The 17,622-nt window shown below is 33.8% G+C and overlaps 3 protein-coding genes across 5 annotated transcripts; 1 reads left to right on the top strand and 2 right to left on the bottom strand.

Moving 5' to 3' along the window:
* The first annotated feature begins 5,305 nt into the window (after nucleotides 1–5,305).
* LOC105227665 (protein CDV3 homolog) lies at nucleotides 5,306–6,870 on the top strand. 2 transcript variants are annotated; one of them, XM_011207130.4, is made up of 4 exons: nucleotides 5,306–5,432; nucleotides 5,518–5,773; nucleotides 5,836–6,123; nucleotides 6,235–6,870. In XM_011207130.4, the coding sequence occupies exons 2-4, from the start codon at nucleotides 5,570–5,572 to the stop codon at nucleotides 6,475–6,477; spliced, it is 735 nt and encodes a 244-aa protein (XP_011205432.1). In that variant the 5' UTR covers nucleotides 5,306–5,432; nucleotides 5,518–5,569; the 3' UTR covers nucleotides 6,478–6,870. The 2 variants fall into 2 exon arrangements, with proteins under 2 accessions (XP_011205432.1, XP_019846402.1); XM_019990843.3 differs by lacking the exon at nucleotides 5,306–5,432 and having other exon boundaries at nucleotides 5,439–5,773.
* LOC105227666 (putative gamma-glutamylcyclotransferase CG2811) lies at nucleotides 6,853–7,856 on the bottom strand. 2 transcript variants are annotated; one of them, XM_011207131.4, is made up of 3 exons: nucleotides 7,278–7,855; nucleotides 7,116–7,220; nucleotides 6,853–6,984 (listed from the first exon to the last, which is right to left on the bottom strand). In XM_011207131.4, exons 1-3 carry the CDS (start codon nucleotides 7,601–7,603, stop codon nucleotides 6,912–6,914), a joined length of 504 nt encoding a protein of 167 aa, XP_011205433.2. In that variant the 5' UTR covers nucleotides 7,604–7,855; the 3' UTR covers nucleotides 6,853–6,911. The 2 variants fall into 2 exon arrangements, with proteins under 2 accessions (XP_011205433.2, XP_049306783.1); XM_049450826.1 differs by having other exon boundaries at nucleotides 6,853–7,220; nucleotides 7,278–7,856.
* A 933-nt stretch (nucleotides 7,857–8,789) lies between these two features.
* LOC105227664 (troponin C-akin-1 protein) lies at nucleotides 8,790–17,270 on the bottom strand. The gene is made up of 3 exons (XM_011207129.4): nucleotides 16,843–17,270; nucleotides 9,427–9,746; nucleotides 8,790–9,352 (listed from the first exon to the last, which is right to left on the bottom strand). Exons 1-3 carry the CDS (start codon nucleotides 16,855–16,857, stop codon nucleotides 9,187–9,189), a joined length of 501 nt encoding a protein of 166 aa, XP_011205431.1. The 5' UTR covers nucleotides 16,858–17,270; the 3' UTR covers nucleotides 8,790–9,186.
* Nucleotides 17,271–17,622: the final 352 nt, after the last annotated feature.

Here is a 17,622-nt window from a genome sequence, read left to right as displayed (position 1 = left end):
ATAGTGTTATATATAGTAACTATCATAAATAGATCGGCAATTCAAAAAGCCTTGCAATATTAAATATTTTTTTGAATGTCTTAATATCAGTTTTTCCGGCACCGAGTGACCAGGGCCTCAAACACGACTTTCATTAAAAATTACAAATCGCTGTTTTTGTTTTGCACCTTTTAGTAAACCACTCCGTGCATTGACTCTGGCTCGGGTGTAACCGAACGTTTTATGTTTTATACTCTTGCAAGTTGCAAGTATCAAAATAAAGGAAATTCCTTAAGGAGCAAAATGCCAACCAGAAGACCAGAATCTAACAACTATATATGAAAGATAATCCATTTTAAGGTTCCCTACTTTTTTAAAGAAAAAGCACAGACACTTCAAATTTAATGGGGAATATTTATTATCATTAAAAAGAATATTCTTATGCACTAATTTTTTTGAAGATTATCTCTTTCATATAGTAGTCGCGGTTACGTCTCGGCTGGTCCATCTATTGAATCCAATTTTCGAAGACTCCTTCGAGCATTTCGACTGGTAACTGGCGAATAACACGCGTGATGTTTTGCCTGAAACGAAGCGGTCCGGCTCTAAAAGTGAAATTATCTACTCACCGAAATGTTCTCTCAACAAATCCATTGATTAGTGCGATGTGTGAGAAGTGATGCCGTCTTTTTCAAACCAAATGGCGCCGAGATCACGTGCTTTAATTTCAGCCATCAATTAGTCTCTTATCAAAGTGCGATAAAGGTCACCATTGACGTTTACGTTCTCACCGACATCATTTTTGAAGAAATTTGGACCGATGATTCCACCGGCCCATAAACCACACCATCTCGCTGTGTTTTTTTTTAGATAAAATGGTAGCCCTCAAATCTTTTCAGGTTGCTCTTCGTCCTAAATGCGGTAATAGTGTTTGCTTACTTACATTCCTATTGAGCCAGAAATTGACTTCATCGCTGAACAAAATTTTACTCGAAACGTTGGATCTTCTTGCGTGCTGGACGTAGTCTATTCGGTCGAATATTATACAAAAATTAAGCTGGGTCTCAAGACGGGTGATGACATGACAGCTTGGCATGACTCTTGCGTGATCTGTTAAAAAAGGCTTTTGAAAAAAGTACTTCTACTTGGATCATCCGTTAAATATGTCATTCATACACAGACTGACATATTCTACAAAATGTTAAAAACGAAAATCATTATACATTTGTAGTGAATGGGAGTAGGGGGTGGTAGGAACCCGATTTTATATATTTTTGCCAATACTACATCCCATGAATATGGCATATACTAATAAAATGTTCCCTGATTTTTATTAAGGTACCTCACATACCATTACCAGTCAAATGGAATAAATTCTCCTAGATGTTATATGTTTGTTATATGAGGGCTAAGTCAATTTTATCCATTTTAGGCCCACTGTTATGAGTAAAACACACTCTCTCTCTCATTTTCATAGAGATAACTCAAATGTTAGCCAATATATGCGGTATAAGGTCACCTGGAAGTTCGAAAATCGTTGTGGTGGGTATATGCGAGCATTGACATGAATCAACCCATTTTCCAAACACAGACATACCATTGTCAGGAAAAGATTATCCCAGAATTTCAATTAAATATCTCATACATTGACCAACATTTATCGTAAAAAGTCAACTATAGGTACTGGGGTCCAAATACTCGGTAACTACGTGCTTGGAATATTTTTTTTTTTGAATTTGGGCAATTTATTGTCAAAAGATGGCATACGCTTAAGGGGTTAGGGGTAGTCAGAGGCACGAAAAAATTAGAATTTTCAGTACTTTTTTTTTGTTATTAAATCGTGTTATTTTACAAAAGTAGTAATACGGCACTTGAAATCACAAAATATCGGCCTCAGGAAATTTTTGGTCTTAAAAAATCGAAACTTTTGAAAAAAAAAAAATCCTTCGATCAGGCGAGTTTATTATGTATTCTAAAAGCTGTATAAATTTCATTAAAATCTACTGAGCTATTTTCGAGTTACAGTTGTCACCTGTTCAAAAAACATAGTTTTGAGAAAAACGCGTTTAAAGTTTGCCTTTTTGCTTAGAAGTGCACGACCTCTCCTTGTTATTTGTCGAATAACTCAAAAACTAATTATCAGATCAACGTGAAATTTTCAGAGAATAGTTTTAAGATATTACACTTAACGAAAATGCAAAAAAAAAATATTTTTTGAAAATTCTAACTACCCCTAACCCCTTAAGCCTTTAGTCGTGCAAAGGTTATATTATATTAATTAACTGGAAAGGAAAAAGTGTGACGGAATTTAAAATGGGAAGTGGGCCATTTCACACTGTAACATAAGAATATTAGAAGAATGTTTCGTACCGAATTTGGTTTAAAACGGTGAAGAAGGTCCTGATAAATGTGATTTTACCTTATAGTGTGCATTTCCACGCCGAACGTCCAATTTTTACACTGGATAGTATAAATCCCTATGGAAATTCGATTTCATCCATTTTCACAGTGTCGGTAATAATTCTTATAAAAACTGTGCTAATTGAATTTGGCTATTGTAGCTTTGGTGGTCTAGGAGAAACGTTCAATACATGTGTTCTAAGTTTCATCAAGATATCCAAATTTTTACACCATCTCCTATGAAGCCCTTTCGTACCATCTCGGGTGTGATATTTTATGACTCTGATGTATTTACTTATTGAATATAGCACTTTTAGAAGTTTTCAACATAATCATGTTATTGCGAACGGGTGTGGTTTTATCCCGATTTCACCCATTTTCATGATATCAGCAAATTTGGCTGATACGGCTTTAAGCCTACCCTCTTAGGGCGGGACTATTACTGCTTCTTAGAACTGTTCACTTCCACCTTTGACATCCCTTGAACCAAATTCTAGTTTTATATCTTGATTTGGAGCTTAATTATAGCATTTTATAAGTTATCGCTTAATAGAATTTTGTGGGCGTGGCAAGGGTCCAAGGAAAAAGGAAAGTTTATCAAGCCGATCGTGCGAGCAGACGGACGAACACAGAGTCACTTGAGTATCAAATCGTCTTCGGGTTTAGGTGATTCAAACAACAGTTGGGTTGCGAGAGTATAAAAATTATTAATACTTCTAAGAGTAATTAAATTTAAAACTAATTTAGGGTTTGTTATTCTGGAAATTTGTCCAATCTGTTACTGCCTAAGCAAAAAAATGTCCCCGCTACATGAACAGCCAGCTGAAGATCATAAAGCTAAAACGCGTTTTTCTGCGAAAGAATTTGCTTCACATTTTGTATTTCTACCCAATTTTCGTGTGTGAAATAGTTGTGAATGTTGGAAAAGACTTAAGGTGATTCAGTTTTAATAAAAACACAAGCCTAAGAGTCGTACAAAGGCTTCAAAGAGATCGTTGAAGACATGTCTCGTTCTGGGCGATCTTCGATTTCTTTAACTGATGAAAATATTAAAAAATTGAAGAATATGATACTTGAAAATTGTCAGACAAGTGATATAGAGATGGCAAGAAATGATTTTAATGGATATTTTGGGTATAAAACGCGTTCTTGCTCGACTCGTTACCATAAAACTGAATTTTCTTCAAAAAGACATGGCCGATAAGACATAGGTTTAGAAGTTTAACATGCGAAATGGAACCCGTTTTCTGTAAAGCTGAAGGAGCTGTAAGTCCATCCCAAAAAAGGCTTATGAAAATTGTTTCGAGGACTGGAAAATTGTTGGAATAAGCGTGCTATATCTGGTGGACCCAGCAGAATATTGGACTTAATCAATATACTGGGGCAAGGTGAGGCTTCAAGATGTAGGAAAGGGCACAATTGACCTAACATCGCGGTGCATTCCTCGTTAATCAATCAATCAACCAACATCTGGTGGGGATTAGTTTGAAGGCGACAAAATAAATATTGATGTATAAATAATATTTTGCATATTTTTTACAATTTCCGAGTAATTTTTTGTCAAAGTTCATGTGCTACTGGGCACAATTCCGATTTCTTTGGCGCCGCGATTTGAAGGTACCTGATTAAAAAAATATGTAGGATTATAGGGTCCGCAAAGGCTTAGTTCACGAGATATTCGACTTCAAAGTTCAAAAATTCCCAAAATTCGAACATTTCAACAAGATATTTCCCCACATTAAACACACTTTCTGCACATTTTTTACTTCAAATTAATTAAATTAAACTATAAACATTTAAATACATCCACATTTTTCACTTTTTGTAGGTTTTTTACCTAAGAAATTTTAGCGTTTCTACAAGTTCGGCAATCTGCGAAAAATATTTGTAAAGCTAAGGAAGTACATATGTACATAACATATAGTTAACTCAGTTCGATAATTCGGCTATTACACGAAGCAACTTTTGTTGCGGCAACTCTTGGTTTATAGGCGAGGGGGTGATGAGGAGAGGAGAATCGCGCCGAGTTTCCAGCAACTCGCTTTGTGTTCTTATTCGTAACAGTTCGCTGCGACGTTTTTCGGCATACGTGTTCTTTCTTTCGTAGTACATAGTTGCATTTGCGTACATTTTTTTGAAATTAATATTTTGAATATATTTAAAAAATTTAATTTCATCTTTTGGTAAGTAATTTGCAAATATGTATACAGATATACATAATATAATATAAATATTTTAGAAAATGGAGTATGACGAAAAAATCGAATTAATTAAAGATATTGTGAAATGTATGGAGAAAGCCATACAAATTGATTCAGACGATAGTGAAAAGGGTGATATATGTGAAAGTCTGTCATATAATCTTTGTTTTAATTTTGAATTATAAATAAAATGTATTTCTTAATTGACAGAACTGATTAATATAATTGATAGAGTGGCCCAAATACCTATAAGGAAAAAGAAACGACAATGGGTTAAAGTAAAGAGTAGACAATGGGTTAAAGTAAAGTGAAAGAGAATGAGAAAAAAACTCGAACAGAGTTGCGCAACACAAGTTGCTCGTGTGAAGGTAATGGGCGACAGCAAAAGAGAATCGCCCGAGAATTAGCAACAAAAGTTGCTTCATGTAATAGCGCTCTAAACATAAATAGAATTTTAGTTGCATAAACATAGTATAAGCTGCATGAAATGCCCTTATTTTTTCAGTGCAACAGATGATATGACCATCTTTTACGATAGAATACTATTTATGATAGCAATTCTTAAGACTACTAAACAATTCTTGCACAGATTTATATAAAGGTAATGCTTAAATAAGTAAATATTTACAATCTTAATTTTTGTTGTTAACTCAATATTTTAAGAAATATCAATGAAAAAATTTCAGATCACCTTAATATTTCTTTAGTTCTCCTAAGTCTTATAAAATGCAATACTGTGTATATTTATCCACTCGCTACTCGTTACTTTCGCCAAATCGTTTCGAGTTGACTCGTTGAGTTTGGTAGATGTCAACTTCAAAGCAAATTCCTTCTTTTGTAAGGTCGCAAGTGGTAAGCAATGCATTGCACGCATGCTGTTTTGCAAAATCTATCGTTGAGTGAACTTTATTTTTGAATTTCATTAAATTGTATACAGTTGACGGAGGCAGCGACTGCTTTGGCGTTTGCAAGTGCACAAAAATAACATAATGGCGGATTTGGACGATTTTTTTGCTAAAAAGGACAAGAAAAAGTCCAAGGCCAAGCCCAAGTTCTTAACTGCTGAGGAGTTGGTAAAAAATCTAGAAAAGGAGGCAGCAACGACCGCCAAGCCAAAAAAGGTAGAACCAACCATACCTGCACCAACAATCACGTCTGGTGCTGTTGAGGAGCCAACTGAGGTAGTGGAGCAGGTAAGTAACGAATGCACATATATTAGCGTATAAATACTATAAAAGTTCTTCTTAATTTCTAGGCGCCTGAAGAGGAATGGGATGATTTTGAGCAAGAACAGCGAAAAGATTATACTGGTCTCAAAATCGGTCAATTGACTTTGAATGATGATGAAGATGAGAGCCAAGGAGAAGGTGAAGAAGATGATGTGGACAGTGATGGCAATGTCAATCCTGAAACTAATTCCTCGAAACGTAGTGGAGGCGGTCCTTGGAGAAAAGTTGTTCCCGCCGAAGAGGTGACTCAAATTCCAATGGAGATTGAAAAACCCACGTCTAAACTTTATATATCACCTGCATTACGAGCTGCTGTAAGTTAAAAGAAATAATTGCAATATTTATGTTAATATTTGCCACGTCAATTATTTAAAAATACTGTGTTTACAAATATTGACCTATTTACTTTGCCATTATGTGTTTAGCAAGCTGGAGCGGCGCCTGGACCACGTCTAAAGCCTCGTAACCGTGCGGCGCCCGATATTACAAATGCAGAATACTTCCCCTCTTTGAGTGCTGCTCGCCCTGAAGAACAACGCAAGAAAAAGAATGAACCAGCTTTTGAAGAGGTGCGACACGGAGGTAGGGTGCAGCGCATCCATGAACCTGTTTTGGCGCCCGTAACCATGGCGAATCGATTCCAGTCGCTGGACGAGGATGACAGCTAGAAAGCCAAGGCCGCCAATTAAGTGTCACTTCTTTTGGATTATTATTTTGTTTTTGCTATATGTTTTCTGAAGAACAGGATTTAGAAGTCGGTCTGTATTGTATGTATTGTACGCTTTGTATCTATATTTTTTGTAATTTTCTCAGAGTGGTTTATTTTCGCACTTTTTATACTTTTTAAATTGGAGTACGGAATTGTGGTATCTGACGTGCCGCCACTTTTCATAATTGTCCGAAAACTGCCGCTTCAAAATAGAAATTATATTTAAATAGTGGTAGGGACAGATTAGTATCCTACAACCAAACAATTCCCAAAATGCTATAATAAGTAAATAAGGGAATACTATAAAAATAAATGAAATAAAATATAAATGAAGTCAACTGCTAACAAAGAATTGTTCTATTTTTTTTATATCACTTTTTATCTATCACATTTTCATTTGGTCCCATCTTTAACGTGATTCAACTCATCCTGTACATACATATCTTGCATGGAGCTGTCCACATAACTGCAAAAATGAAGTACAATCATAATATCAATATAGTATAATCACTAAGATGCTATAAAAAATCGAATGCAACAATTATAACTCAATAGGTCATATCGTCTTTAGCTTTTACTTCAGGCAACCTTTCTGACCTTTCGCAGTACGGAAGTGCCTCTGAGTTATACTTTTCTAGGTAACGCTTGGACAATAGCTTCTCCGGAAATTGTTTGATCAAATACAGCCAACAATCAATATGTCTGCAATATAAGCAATTTTATTTATTTTTAGTTACTATTTTGGAAATGAGTACTCACTCATTATTCTCAGTTTTTATTTGCTGTATTTCTCGGTCATAGTAATTGGGGTAATCCTCCAGCACATCTAGATTTGCGAACATTGTGTCGTCTACCTCATATACTTCCCCATGAACATTATGACCAACTCCAGGTTTGTTGAGTATAAATGGAATGTTGTAGCGTGTGCCTATGACGAGTGGAAACTTTACCACCGTTTGCGCTTCACACAGAAAACGTGAATGGCCATTTTCGGGCCGCGTTAGCCAATGGTGATTAGGCTCACCCCGTTTAAGTGTTCCGTAGACGAATACTTTTATTAAATTGCCAGACATTTTTGCAGACATAACGTTACTATCGTACTAATCAGGTATTAACTAGCTAATAAAAGTTATCTGAGCGATTGGAGTAAATTGATAACAAGTGATTGAGGTGCAACAAAGCGTGCCCGGATAATAACAAAAACTGTCACAAATTGTTTCCGCAATAGTTGAAGTGAACGGGAACATTTATAGACATATTTAAGCGCACATGCATTTAAATTAATGATATTAAAAAAATCTTTGTAGCATTTGGCTTATTTTCTGCCTTTGATGTGACTACTTATTTTAAATAATTCTATTTTATTAGGCCGTCAACTCTTGTTGCTTACATATGGCAACGCAAAATATTAACCCATAAATATGATACAGAATTGACCATGCAAAAGTGACCTTGTGCATCAGCACTACTGAATTTACCTCAAGTCAAAATCATTTGATGATCTGAAACAATTTAGGAAACCTTTATATTAAAAGATGAAATCGTGAAGAAATTACGATCAAATTTGGTATATTCTTCACTTGTGTATATTGAAGGCCATAAACTTGGATTGCATTTTATTGCAATATTCTAGTTTGCGCCAGCTAAAAATATCTTCAAATGAGTTTTGGGACATTAACTCGACAGAGAAGGCTAAATTTAAAATAAGTATGTTGAGTTGGTGTGGAAAATGTCAACCAAAGTATCGGAATTCATTATATTATGGATGTCAGTTAAGGTATAGACGATTTCCTTTATAAAAACCACAAACATAATAATCGTGTATAATAATAAAAATAATATATTTTGACCAACCTGAACGGTTTAGAGTTACGTGGAAAGACGGAAATAGTTTTATGGGGTATATTGTGGGCTGAGAAAGGGACGGGCTGATTGTATTGATTTTTAAATATCTCAGGTATCTCGAGGGTACCATATTTTGAAACAATTTTATATTTAAATAATACTCACTGACCGATAGATTCGGCATAAAACTTGTTAGAATAACGAAAAAAATAATATAATATAAGGGAGTTGAGAGTATTGTTGGCGCGATTTTGTCTATTTTTGCCAATATAATAAATGAATAGCATGAAACAGACTAATAAAATGCACCCACGGTTTTAGCAAGGTAAAATATGTCGAAAATTCTGATATTAGTTATATAAGAGCTATTTAGAATCACCTCGTAAATGTAACAAAGAACGAGATTAATTAGGAATAATTTATACATACAGTTCTTCTTATCAAATGTTTTATTCACAAAAATTCTTAAAATTACTGCTTTATAACATGCACTAATTGACATTATTATGCTTTCTCATAAAATCCATTTTAAGTTTGTTTTAGGCAATATTATAAAGATCAGATGTTGATTAAACATAAAAATATATATGTATGTGTATATATGTATGTTATGTGTCTATATTTAAAGTCTACAATAGTTCAGCTAATATCGACATTAGAATTCCCGACTCCATTTCAAAACTGAAACCAAGGAAACAGTGCAAGCCTTCCATTCAATACAAGTTCACAGTAAGTAAATGCTAATCACACAGTTGACCAATTATCTATTTCCTAGTAGTAAATAGGTCAATGACTACCACTATCCTATAGGGTTGGGAAGAATTTAGGCAGCTGTATAGGCAAGGTCCTCTTGAGGTGGATGCTTGTGTGTGCGACGATTACGCATGACATAGGGGTGAGCAGCACTGTTTTGATAACTTGACAAATATTCCAGAGAGAGCAGCTTTTCGGGATACTTTTGCAGTAAATACACCCAACAGGGCACGGTGCTAAGGAGAGATCAGAGAGAGAAATAAGAAAAAATGTAAAAATCAAAATATTTGAGAATTCTCCACCAACTTACCCTTCACCAACCCCTATGTTCATGTCATGAACCTCCCGTGTGAACACATCTTGGCAATCTTCCAAGTTATCCAGTGATGTCAGCATCTTGTCATCCACCTCATAAATCTCACCCAACACATAGTTACCAACACCAGGTTTGTTCAGCAGAAAGGGTATATTATAACGTGTGGCTATCACAAGCGGCAGTTTTTCGGTGGTTGTGGCGCGGCACCAGAATTTCGCATAACCATTACCAGAATTTGCGAGAATGGAGTGGCCAGGTTGACCATATTTCAAGGCACCGCAAACAAAGAGTTTTTGCAGAGAAGAAGCAGCTTTCTATAAATAAAAAAATTAACAAATAAATAACTTCCATTACGAGCGTATGTAAATAGTAGAATTTTTGTTTTTGCTGTACTCGTATATAGCTCTTGGTATTCGATTAATAATATTAAGAAAACGGATAGTAGTAAGTCGTCGAATATTCGACTAACCATTCGTAGTCGACTATTCTAATACTAAGTATTCAACATACATACATACATATGCATGTACATATGTATATAATTTCTTTCTGCGCATATAAGTTTATAGAAACTCTCAGCATACTACTGTGAGCAAAAAATAGTAAGGCTTTGTTCATAATTTAAAAATTCTTAATCATTCTTAAAAATCTATGTTGGCCCTCAAAGCAATCCCCTTGGTCTCAATACACTGGTGCCAATGTTTTCTTCATTCCTCGAAACAGTTGTTAAAGTCAATCCGGATTGGCCTTCAATGAGCATAGCAAATCATATTTAATAACTTCAATTGATTAAATCGGTTTCTCCGAAACGGTCGTTTGAGTTTGCTGAATAGCCAGAAGTCACACGAAGCTAAATCAGGTGGATACGGGGGCGAGAAACTCACGAAGAATCAATGCAGTAAGTGACGGTACATTATCGTGGTGTAAAAGCAAGAGTTGTCGGCCCATAATTCCGGCCTATTTGCACGAATAGAGTCCTGCGAACCTACGCATAGCACTGAAATGGTATCACTTGTTGACAGTTTGATCGGCCGGAAGCTATTCGGAGTTCTTCACATCTCGATAATCGAAGAAAACTTTCAACATAACCTTGATATTTGACCTACTTTTGACGAGTTTTTTTTCGGTTTCGGCTCTTCTTTGCCATCCACCGTTTGATCGTCAAGGTCGCAAGCATACATAGATCCAAGGCTTTTGGCCAGTAATAACATGTTTTATGACATCCTGGTAGTCGGAAAGCATTGTTTCACAACGTTAACGCGACACTGATTTCCGAAAAAAATGATAATTATTTTGATCCGACGACGAATGGATTTCGCGCGAAATATAATTTAAAAAGTCTTACTTTTTTTGCGCATAATTGGTATTTTCACAAATTTAAAACAAGCAAAAATCAAAGGCTGCTTGGTTTTCAAACAAATTTCATTTATTTATTCATTTATACTCGTATATTCGAATAGTCGCAGTAGAACGAGTCGGCTAATAGTCATACGAACAGTAACAACCCGAATATTCGAATAATCGGTTTTCCTAGTATAAACAGTAATAAAATAGTATTAATTTTCTTGTTTGATTATTTGATTATCAACAATGGGGTTCCCAATATTTATCTTTTATATAAATATCTCAAATTAACATATATGTGAGAACACCGATCGCTCTTAAAGTTTCAAATAGAAGAATTAGTAGAAATTAATATTACCTGTAGCCCTTATAAATTAAATGAGATAAGAATTTCAAATTTCCGTTTGGCTTTATATGTATTATATACATATCTATTGGCCGTATATATCTGTTAATAATTCTGGATATACTATATCTTAATGATGAAAATGAATAAATTGGTCTACGTACAATCCCAGCTCCCTTATACAACATTTTTATTATATTTGTCATTCCACAATTCGCCAAACTTTATGCTCGGATATTCTTCAAAAATTGCGTGGAAACATGTTCTGAGTAATGCCAAAGGTTGCAACTGCAATCAGTCCATACATTCTTTTAGTCCCAATATACCCGATATATTGATTTTGGACTTTCTTGTTATTTTCTTGAAAATAATATAGTTTAGCGATGAATATGGAGGAATCGCTGTAAACATTGGTCCAATCATCAATATACTGATTTGCAATCTTCTAGGTTATATTTACCTCGTATAGGCAAAATATTAGATTTTTCCCATTTTGTTGCGTTTATATCACACATATCTCATTTCAGTGAAATAGATTCTTTTTAACAAATATATTTCGGGCTCGAAGCAAAATAAAGAAACTAAGTGAGTATATCATAGGATAAGTTAATAAGATACCAAACACGATTAATCCAATTAATATTTCTTAGAATAACAAATATTGAATTATTTCCCAACTTTTTTTGTTATATCATATATGTATGTATGTATACAATTTTCTCATGAATTTTTTAGTGAGATTAAAACTGACATCCCTAGCAAAGAACTAGGAATGTTTGTTCAGCCGTAGTCTAAATATGAACATTGTCGCTAAAAATGACACATTAACGGTCGCTAATTAGTTGACTCGAAGATTTTGAAATCAGACGTAATCACATTCATTACGAAAACAAAAAAAAAACTGAGTTAAAACCGACTACAAAGCTAGCGCTTAATCATGCTGAATAAATATACATATTTATACATGCATATGTATGTTCATTTAAAATCGAATGGAATTGAATTACACATACGTACATATGTTCTACATAAAAAGAATGTGGGATCAAAACCTAGACTAATTTTAACAAGTCATATAATTCTCGAAGTTAATCTAAAAGCTAACGCTAAAAATATATATGTATGACTGTGTCATATGCAAAATTTTCATTTTCTAATATAATTGAATGAGATTTCAAAAATAAAACTCATACAGTAAAACCCGGTTAATAATCTCGAACTCTCATTCAATGTCGTCTTGTTCAGAATGGGTACTTAAAGATACTCCGACGTACTTTGGGTGTTTCTGATATAGTAAAAAATGTAGTGCTCCTATAATTAATTTCTATGTTTTTGTTCTAAAGGCTAACAATTTTTGAAAAAGTCTCCATAGAATATTGAATATAGTCGCCCCTCATATGGAATTTATAATCGTATTTTAGTCTGATTAATATCATATCTAAACACTAAGATAGCTCTTTGTCGCAAATAAAGAATCAAGTATTGTAGAAAAGATAGTATGAATTTTGCCCCCAATGTCTAGCCTCCAACTATGTACTGGCATATTTTGTAATATCACAACAAACGGACCCAGTCCAATCCAACCTTCTTTATGATAATTTGTGAACTTATAGGTATTTTATAATTAAACTATATTTTAACCTGGAATTCATTACTTTATTTTAATCTGTTTGATGTACAAGGTATATGCATATATGTATGTATGGAAACAAAAGCTTGACTTAAAAATCGTTTCACAAAATTCTAGAAAGTTTTTCTTCTTTAAAAAATAGTAATCTTTATTTTATCTAATCTCTTCTTTTACATGCGGACCGCTTATCCCATTTAGCTTCGAGTTCGACCAGCTTCGAGTACCCGGTAGCTTTTTAATCTTATCATAATTTTATTATTTCTATTTTGGTTTAGGTTGAGATAACCTTACAATACATACTAAGAAGATAATAAGGTTTCCATTTCCGCTCAATGTCAAACAAACTCAGTGTGGACAAACATTGTTACGAATTTCTATGAGATCAAGAATCTTAAAAGTGTGAGTGTAAAAATATGACAATCCCAAGCCCCAATCGAAATTAAGTTTTAATTATGAAAATTTTAAGCAGTTTTTTTATCATCTTTTTTTTTGGTTAACAAGTTTTATGGGAATATTTTTGTTAACAGAATTTCTCCGTTTTTCTACACAGAATGCTCTCCATTTGCCCTATTTTGCTATTTTGTATAAAGAACAGCATTTTATCAAGTGCAGATGGAACATCACTGGATGATCTGCAACGAACACACTTAATGTTTACACTGTGCTTTTTAGAATCTTTTTATATAAAGATAATACTCAAAATTGAGTACTTTGTGTGCTCATTTATAGAGAATTATATATTTGGTTGGACATACGTACAAGCAAATATGTTTCAGAAATTCGTCACATTCATGCACATAACATATTCGTACATAAATACATCCATGCAATACGAATACGGACACTCTCGTATGTTGCTTTTGGCATTAAAAGCTATCGTTCCTCATGTCTTCAAGTGCGTTTATTTATGTATTTCGTGACGCGCCCCTTAAAAAACATAACAAAAACTAAAAACGAACAAACAAGTTTCTCCTATCCATATATCATACATATGCATTCGTTTTCGATAAATCGGAAGATCTTCGTACAAGTACAATGAAACCACCGAAGCAAAGAAATGTAACATACATATGTATGTAAATAGATATTGGCTTATTTTAAAATTAATCAATAATATTATATTTTGGAAAATTCGGCGTGGTGAAATACAAATTGCTAAATATGGTTCTAGAGTATTAGCAGTAAATTTCATAATTTTAAGATTTTAAAAAAGATTGATCATATACATATACATATGTATGTATATAGTACATAACATAAATTAAGATAAATATGTAAATCATTACAGATGCCGTCTTAAAAAAAAAATGTATCAGCTTATACATACATACATGTCTATCTAACTTCAACTATTTTTGTTAAATGTTGATTTTCCGCTACCGCTATGGCACTATTTTTAATAATATTTTTAATAATAATAAATAAGTTAACTTCTTTTAAATTTAATTTTGTTTTATGAACCGATGTTTTTAGTTTTTTTTGTTAATATTTATTTTAAAAGAGATCAGTAAAAAGAGAAATTATAATAAATATTTAAATTATCTAAAATTAGTTTGAATATTTTTTTATGAAGTAAATACTATGAAATTAAGTATAGATACATTGAAAACTTACATTTTTAATACATATATGGAAAAAGTTCTGCATACATTTTTTTACAAAAATATGTATATTAAACTTTTCCTTTGGATCATTAAGTGTACTATTTGTGTGATCACCACTGTACATGCATTAGTATGAGTTATCTTAGCAGACAGGTAAATGCAACACTAATTTATTGCAAAAAACATGTAAGCCGGCAGGTAATGCAAATATATATGAAGGTACATACATACTATACATACATAGTATGCGTGTGTATCTGTGAATCGAATGCTATTCATCAGCTAAGCGGCTTGCGTTGTACCGTGAGTGAATGGAGCGCAACAGAAGGGGAAAACTTTTAACAAAACCTGAGGAAAATGGTTGATGAGGACAACCTTCCTTTTATGTTGTTGTGTACACACGACTAAAAACATATGCCTTTTGGAATGCCTTGAAATAACCGAGTTTCTCCGAAGGAATTTAATACTTTTACCGAAAGATAAGCAGCGCTGAAAAACAAATGACAACTTTTCCCTTTTTTAAGACCGGAATGCGGATCACAATGGAGGGTATGCGAGAGGGGCTATTATTTCATTTACTTGTTTTCTCTGAATTTCGAAAAGAAACGGAGACCGTATAAAATATATACATACATACATACATATGTTGTATAAGGACATAAATGATCAGTGTGATGAGCTGAGTAAATTTAGCCATGGCCTTCTGTCTATAGTGGCTCACTTTTTGAGATATTGACTTTAAATTTCGAAACGCTTTGTTCTCCCCAAGAAACTGCTCACATGTCGGAACCAACGATATCGGATTACTATAAGTTTTAGCTTTCACGGGATATCCTAACGGAATTTGGCACAAATTATTGTCCACGGCACTGCTATAATTCCTTAATATATTGTTCAGATCGGACCAACCATATACAAGCCATGCTAAGAAATTTAGGGTATTACTGCTGCGTATTGGCCGCAGTTAACGTGTGTTTTTTCCTTATTTAATTTTATTTTTGTTTAGTTTATTAATTTATGTTTTAAGTGACATTATTTCATTTTACTATCTTGCTTTTACTAATATCACAAAATAAATATTTATGAATGATAGATAATAGTAATAAAAATTATCATTTAGAGTAAAATGATGTAATCGAATTGACAGACGTAGACAAGTGCATACTGTAATCGTGGCAATCGGCTTAGTGGCGACAATCGTACGAGGGAGAGTTTCGAGAAGCACGCGACTGCACTGCTTTTAACACACGTTTCTTTTATAACATTTCTCCTTATAACTAAAGATTTTTCAATGCTATGGGAATTTCCACAACTACATATATTCGAAAAACATAAATTCTATTTTTTTTAGTAGATAATGTAAAGACTCATTCAACTACTGTTAGAAATAAAAATCATTGCAAGTTTATCTCCAGTTGATTTCATATTAATTCATTGCCAATACAATTATCTAATTGATGTCTGCCGGAATTTATTTGGAAATTTAAATAAACATTTCTAACATAGATAAGTTTCATTTACAAGTGTAAATATACTATATACTCGTAAACTAAAACTGATTGTTGCACAAGCGAACACTTCCAGCGCTACAATTTTATGTCATGCGATATTTTTAACATAAGAAATCAAATGCGTGTAACACGAACTGCATTTATAGTCAAGTGCATGAAAAGTATACACATACCTATGTATATACAAAAGTATGTATGTACATATGTTTGTCACAGAATTGCGAGTTTATAATATGCACATGTAAGTAATTGCAGTATTTAATTAAGGGAACATACATACTTATAAGGAAACATCCACATTGAATGAGCAATAACATTGAATTATGGCGTGCAATTCAATAAAGGGGCGGCTAAGTGTCACCTGACACCACGGAAAAGAACAAAAACGAAAACATATGTATGCGTATAAAAATTAAATTTACATGTTTTGTCGTAAAATGTAAAATTTTATAATTTGAAGCCACAAATGTATTTATTCTTAAAAAAATCCGGCCGTGGCTCACTACGAAGATTGTTCTTGGCTGCTTACGTAACAACTTGCTAGCTCCATGCGGCTTTTGTCTGTCCGCCAGCATAAAGCACCGAGAATTACAATGTAGACAATAGACACGGCGTATTTACTTATAAATGTAAAGTCAACAAATGTCTGCGCTAGACAGGTGTAGAGAAAAGTCACAAGGCACTTCAGAATTCACTTCACTTGCACTGCAAGGCTGTGAGTGTGTGTATGTACATGCATACTTGCGAATTTACAGGAGGCTCGTCATGAACTATGGAAGCGCTATGGCAGTGGCGTTACAGTTTCCATAGTTTTCGTTTTATTTCAATTCTACCTTAAGCTATAATTGGCTTATTTACCCAAAACATTTCTCAATAAAATTAAAAAATTGAAGAAACAGATATAAAAATTAACTTCGCCATTTTGCGACGTTTCATTTCTTTATTCAAGTTTTTTCAAATACTCGCTTCACTTACCCTGATGTTGGTCATTGTTCTTGTTTTTGCTAAAATTACACGCACAGTTTTGGAAATACACGAAAATTACAAATTCAGCAAAAAGTTGCTAAAAAATGCTGCTGTCAGTCTGGCTGTTAACCCTTTTGAAATCGTTAAAATCGTGAACGAGTTGTTCCAACAATAAATTTTCGATAATTAATTTGCCCTTGTTGTTGTATTTTACAAATTTAAAGAGGTGGTTGTTGTTGTGTTGGACAATTTATTTTTTATGGCCAACGGACTGAAATCAGGCGGCAATGCAAATGCACTCGAACGACTTTCGAACGACGAAATGAATGAGCTCCAGTGGAGATGGCAGACGATGCGAATCGGTGAAGAGCAAAACTTCAACTGAAATTCAGAATCGCACGTAGTGGCTGCAGGAGTCGTTGCGAGCTGGCTGGCTTGCTGGTTCAACCAACCAACTGGTTGTCCACTGTGGCTGCCGAAGCAAATGGAAGGCGGCGGTTGGAGATCGCAACAATTCAATGCACACATACATCTACCCTTGTATTCACGTACATATGAATGTATGTAAATGAAATATTTTTAAACTTATTAAGGTAATAACGCCAAGAACTACACTGCCAGCGTGCAAGCCTCCGCCGGCAACAGCAACAATAATAGTCATAACAATTTGGAAATCAAGTATAAAAATAAAAGCAATAATAACAAAAAATACACAAAGTAAATAAAATAAATACAAACCACAGAAGGAAGTTATAGCAACAACAGCAATAGCTATCTGATAACAAGCCT

This window comes from Bactrocera dorsalis, chromosome 3 (genome assembly GCF_023373825.1).
Source record: "Bactrocera dorsalis isolate Fly_Bdor chromosome 3, ASM2337382v1, whole genome shotgun sequence".
Lineage (NCBI taxonomy): Eukaryota > Metazoa > Arthropoda > Insecta > Diptera > Tephritidae > Bactrocera > Bactrocera dorsalis.
The sequence above is the reverse complement of the archived record's forward strand: the minus strand, read 5'-3'. Positions and strand labels throughout refer to the sequence as shown.

Coding starts and splice junctions, on each gene's coding strand:
- LOC105227665 (XM_011207130.4), top strand. CDS start 5,570: ATGGCGGATTTGGACGATTTTTTTGCTAAAAAGGACAAGAAAAAGTCC. Junction 5,774..5,835: donor CAACTGAGGTAGTGGAGCAG/GTAAGTAACGAA, acceptor CTTAATTTCTAG/GCGCCTGAAGAGGAATGGGA. Junction 6,124..6,234: donor CACCTGCATTACGAGCTGCT/GTAAGTTAAAAG, acceptor TTATGTGTTTAG/CAAGCTGGAGCGGCGCCTGG.
- LOC105227664 (XM_011207129.4), bottom strand. Junction 9,353..9,426: donor AACATAGGGGTTGGTGAAGG/GTAAGTTGGTGG, acceptor ATCTCTCCTTAG/CACCGTGCCCTGTTGGGTGT.
- LOC105227666 (XM_011207131.4), bottom strand. CDS start 7,603: ATGTCTGCAAAAATGTCTGGCAATTTAATAAAAGTATTCGTCTACGGA. Junction 7,221..7,277: donor ATAAAAACTGAGAATAATGA/GTGAGTACTCAT, acceptor CTTATATTGCAG/ACATATTGATTGTTGGCTGT. Junction 6,985..7,115: donor GCACTTCCGTACTGCGAAAG/GTCAGAAAGGTT, acceptor TCATTTTTGCAG/TTATGTGGACAGCTCCATGC.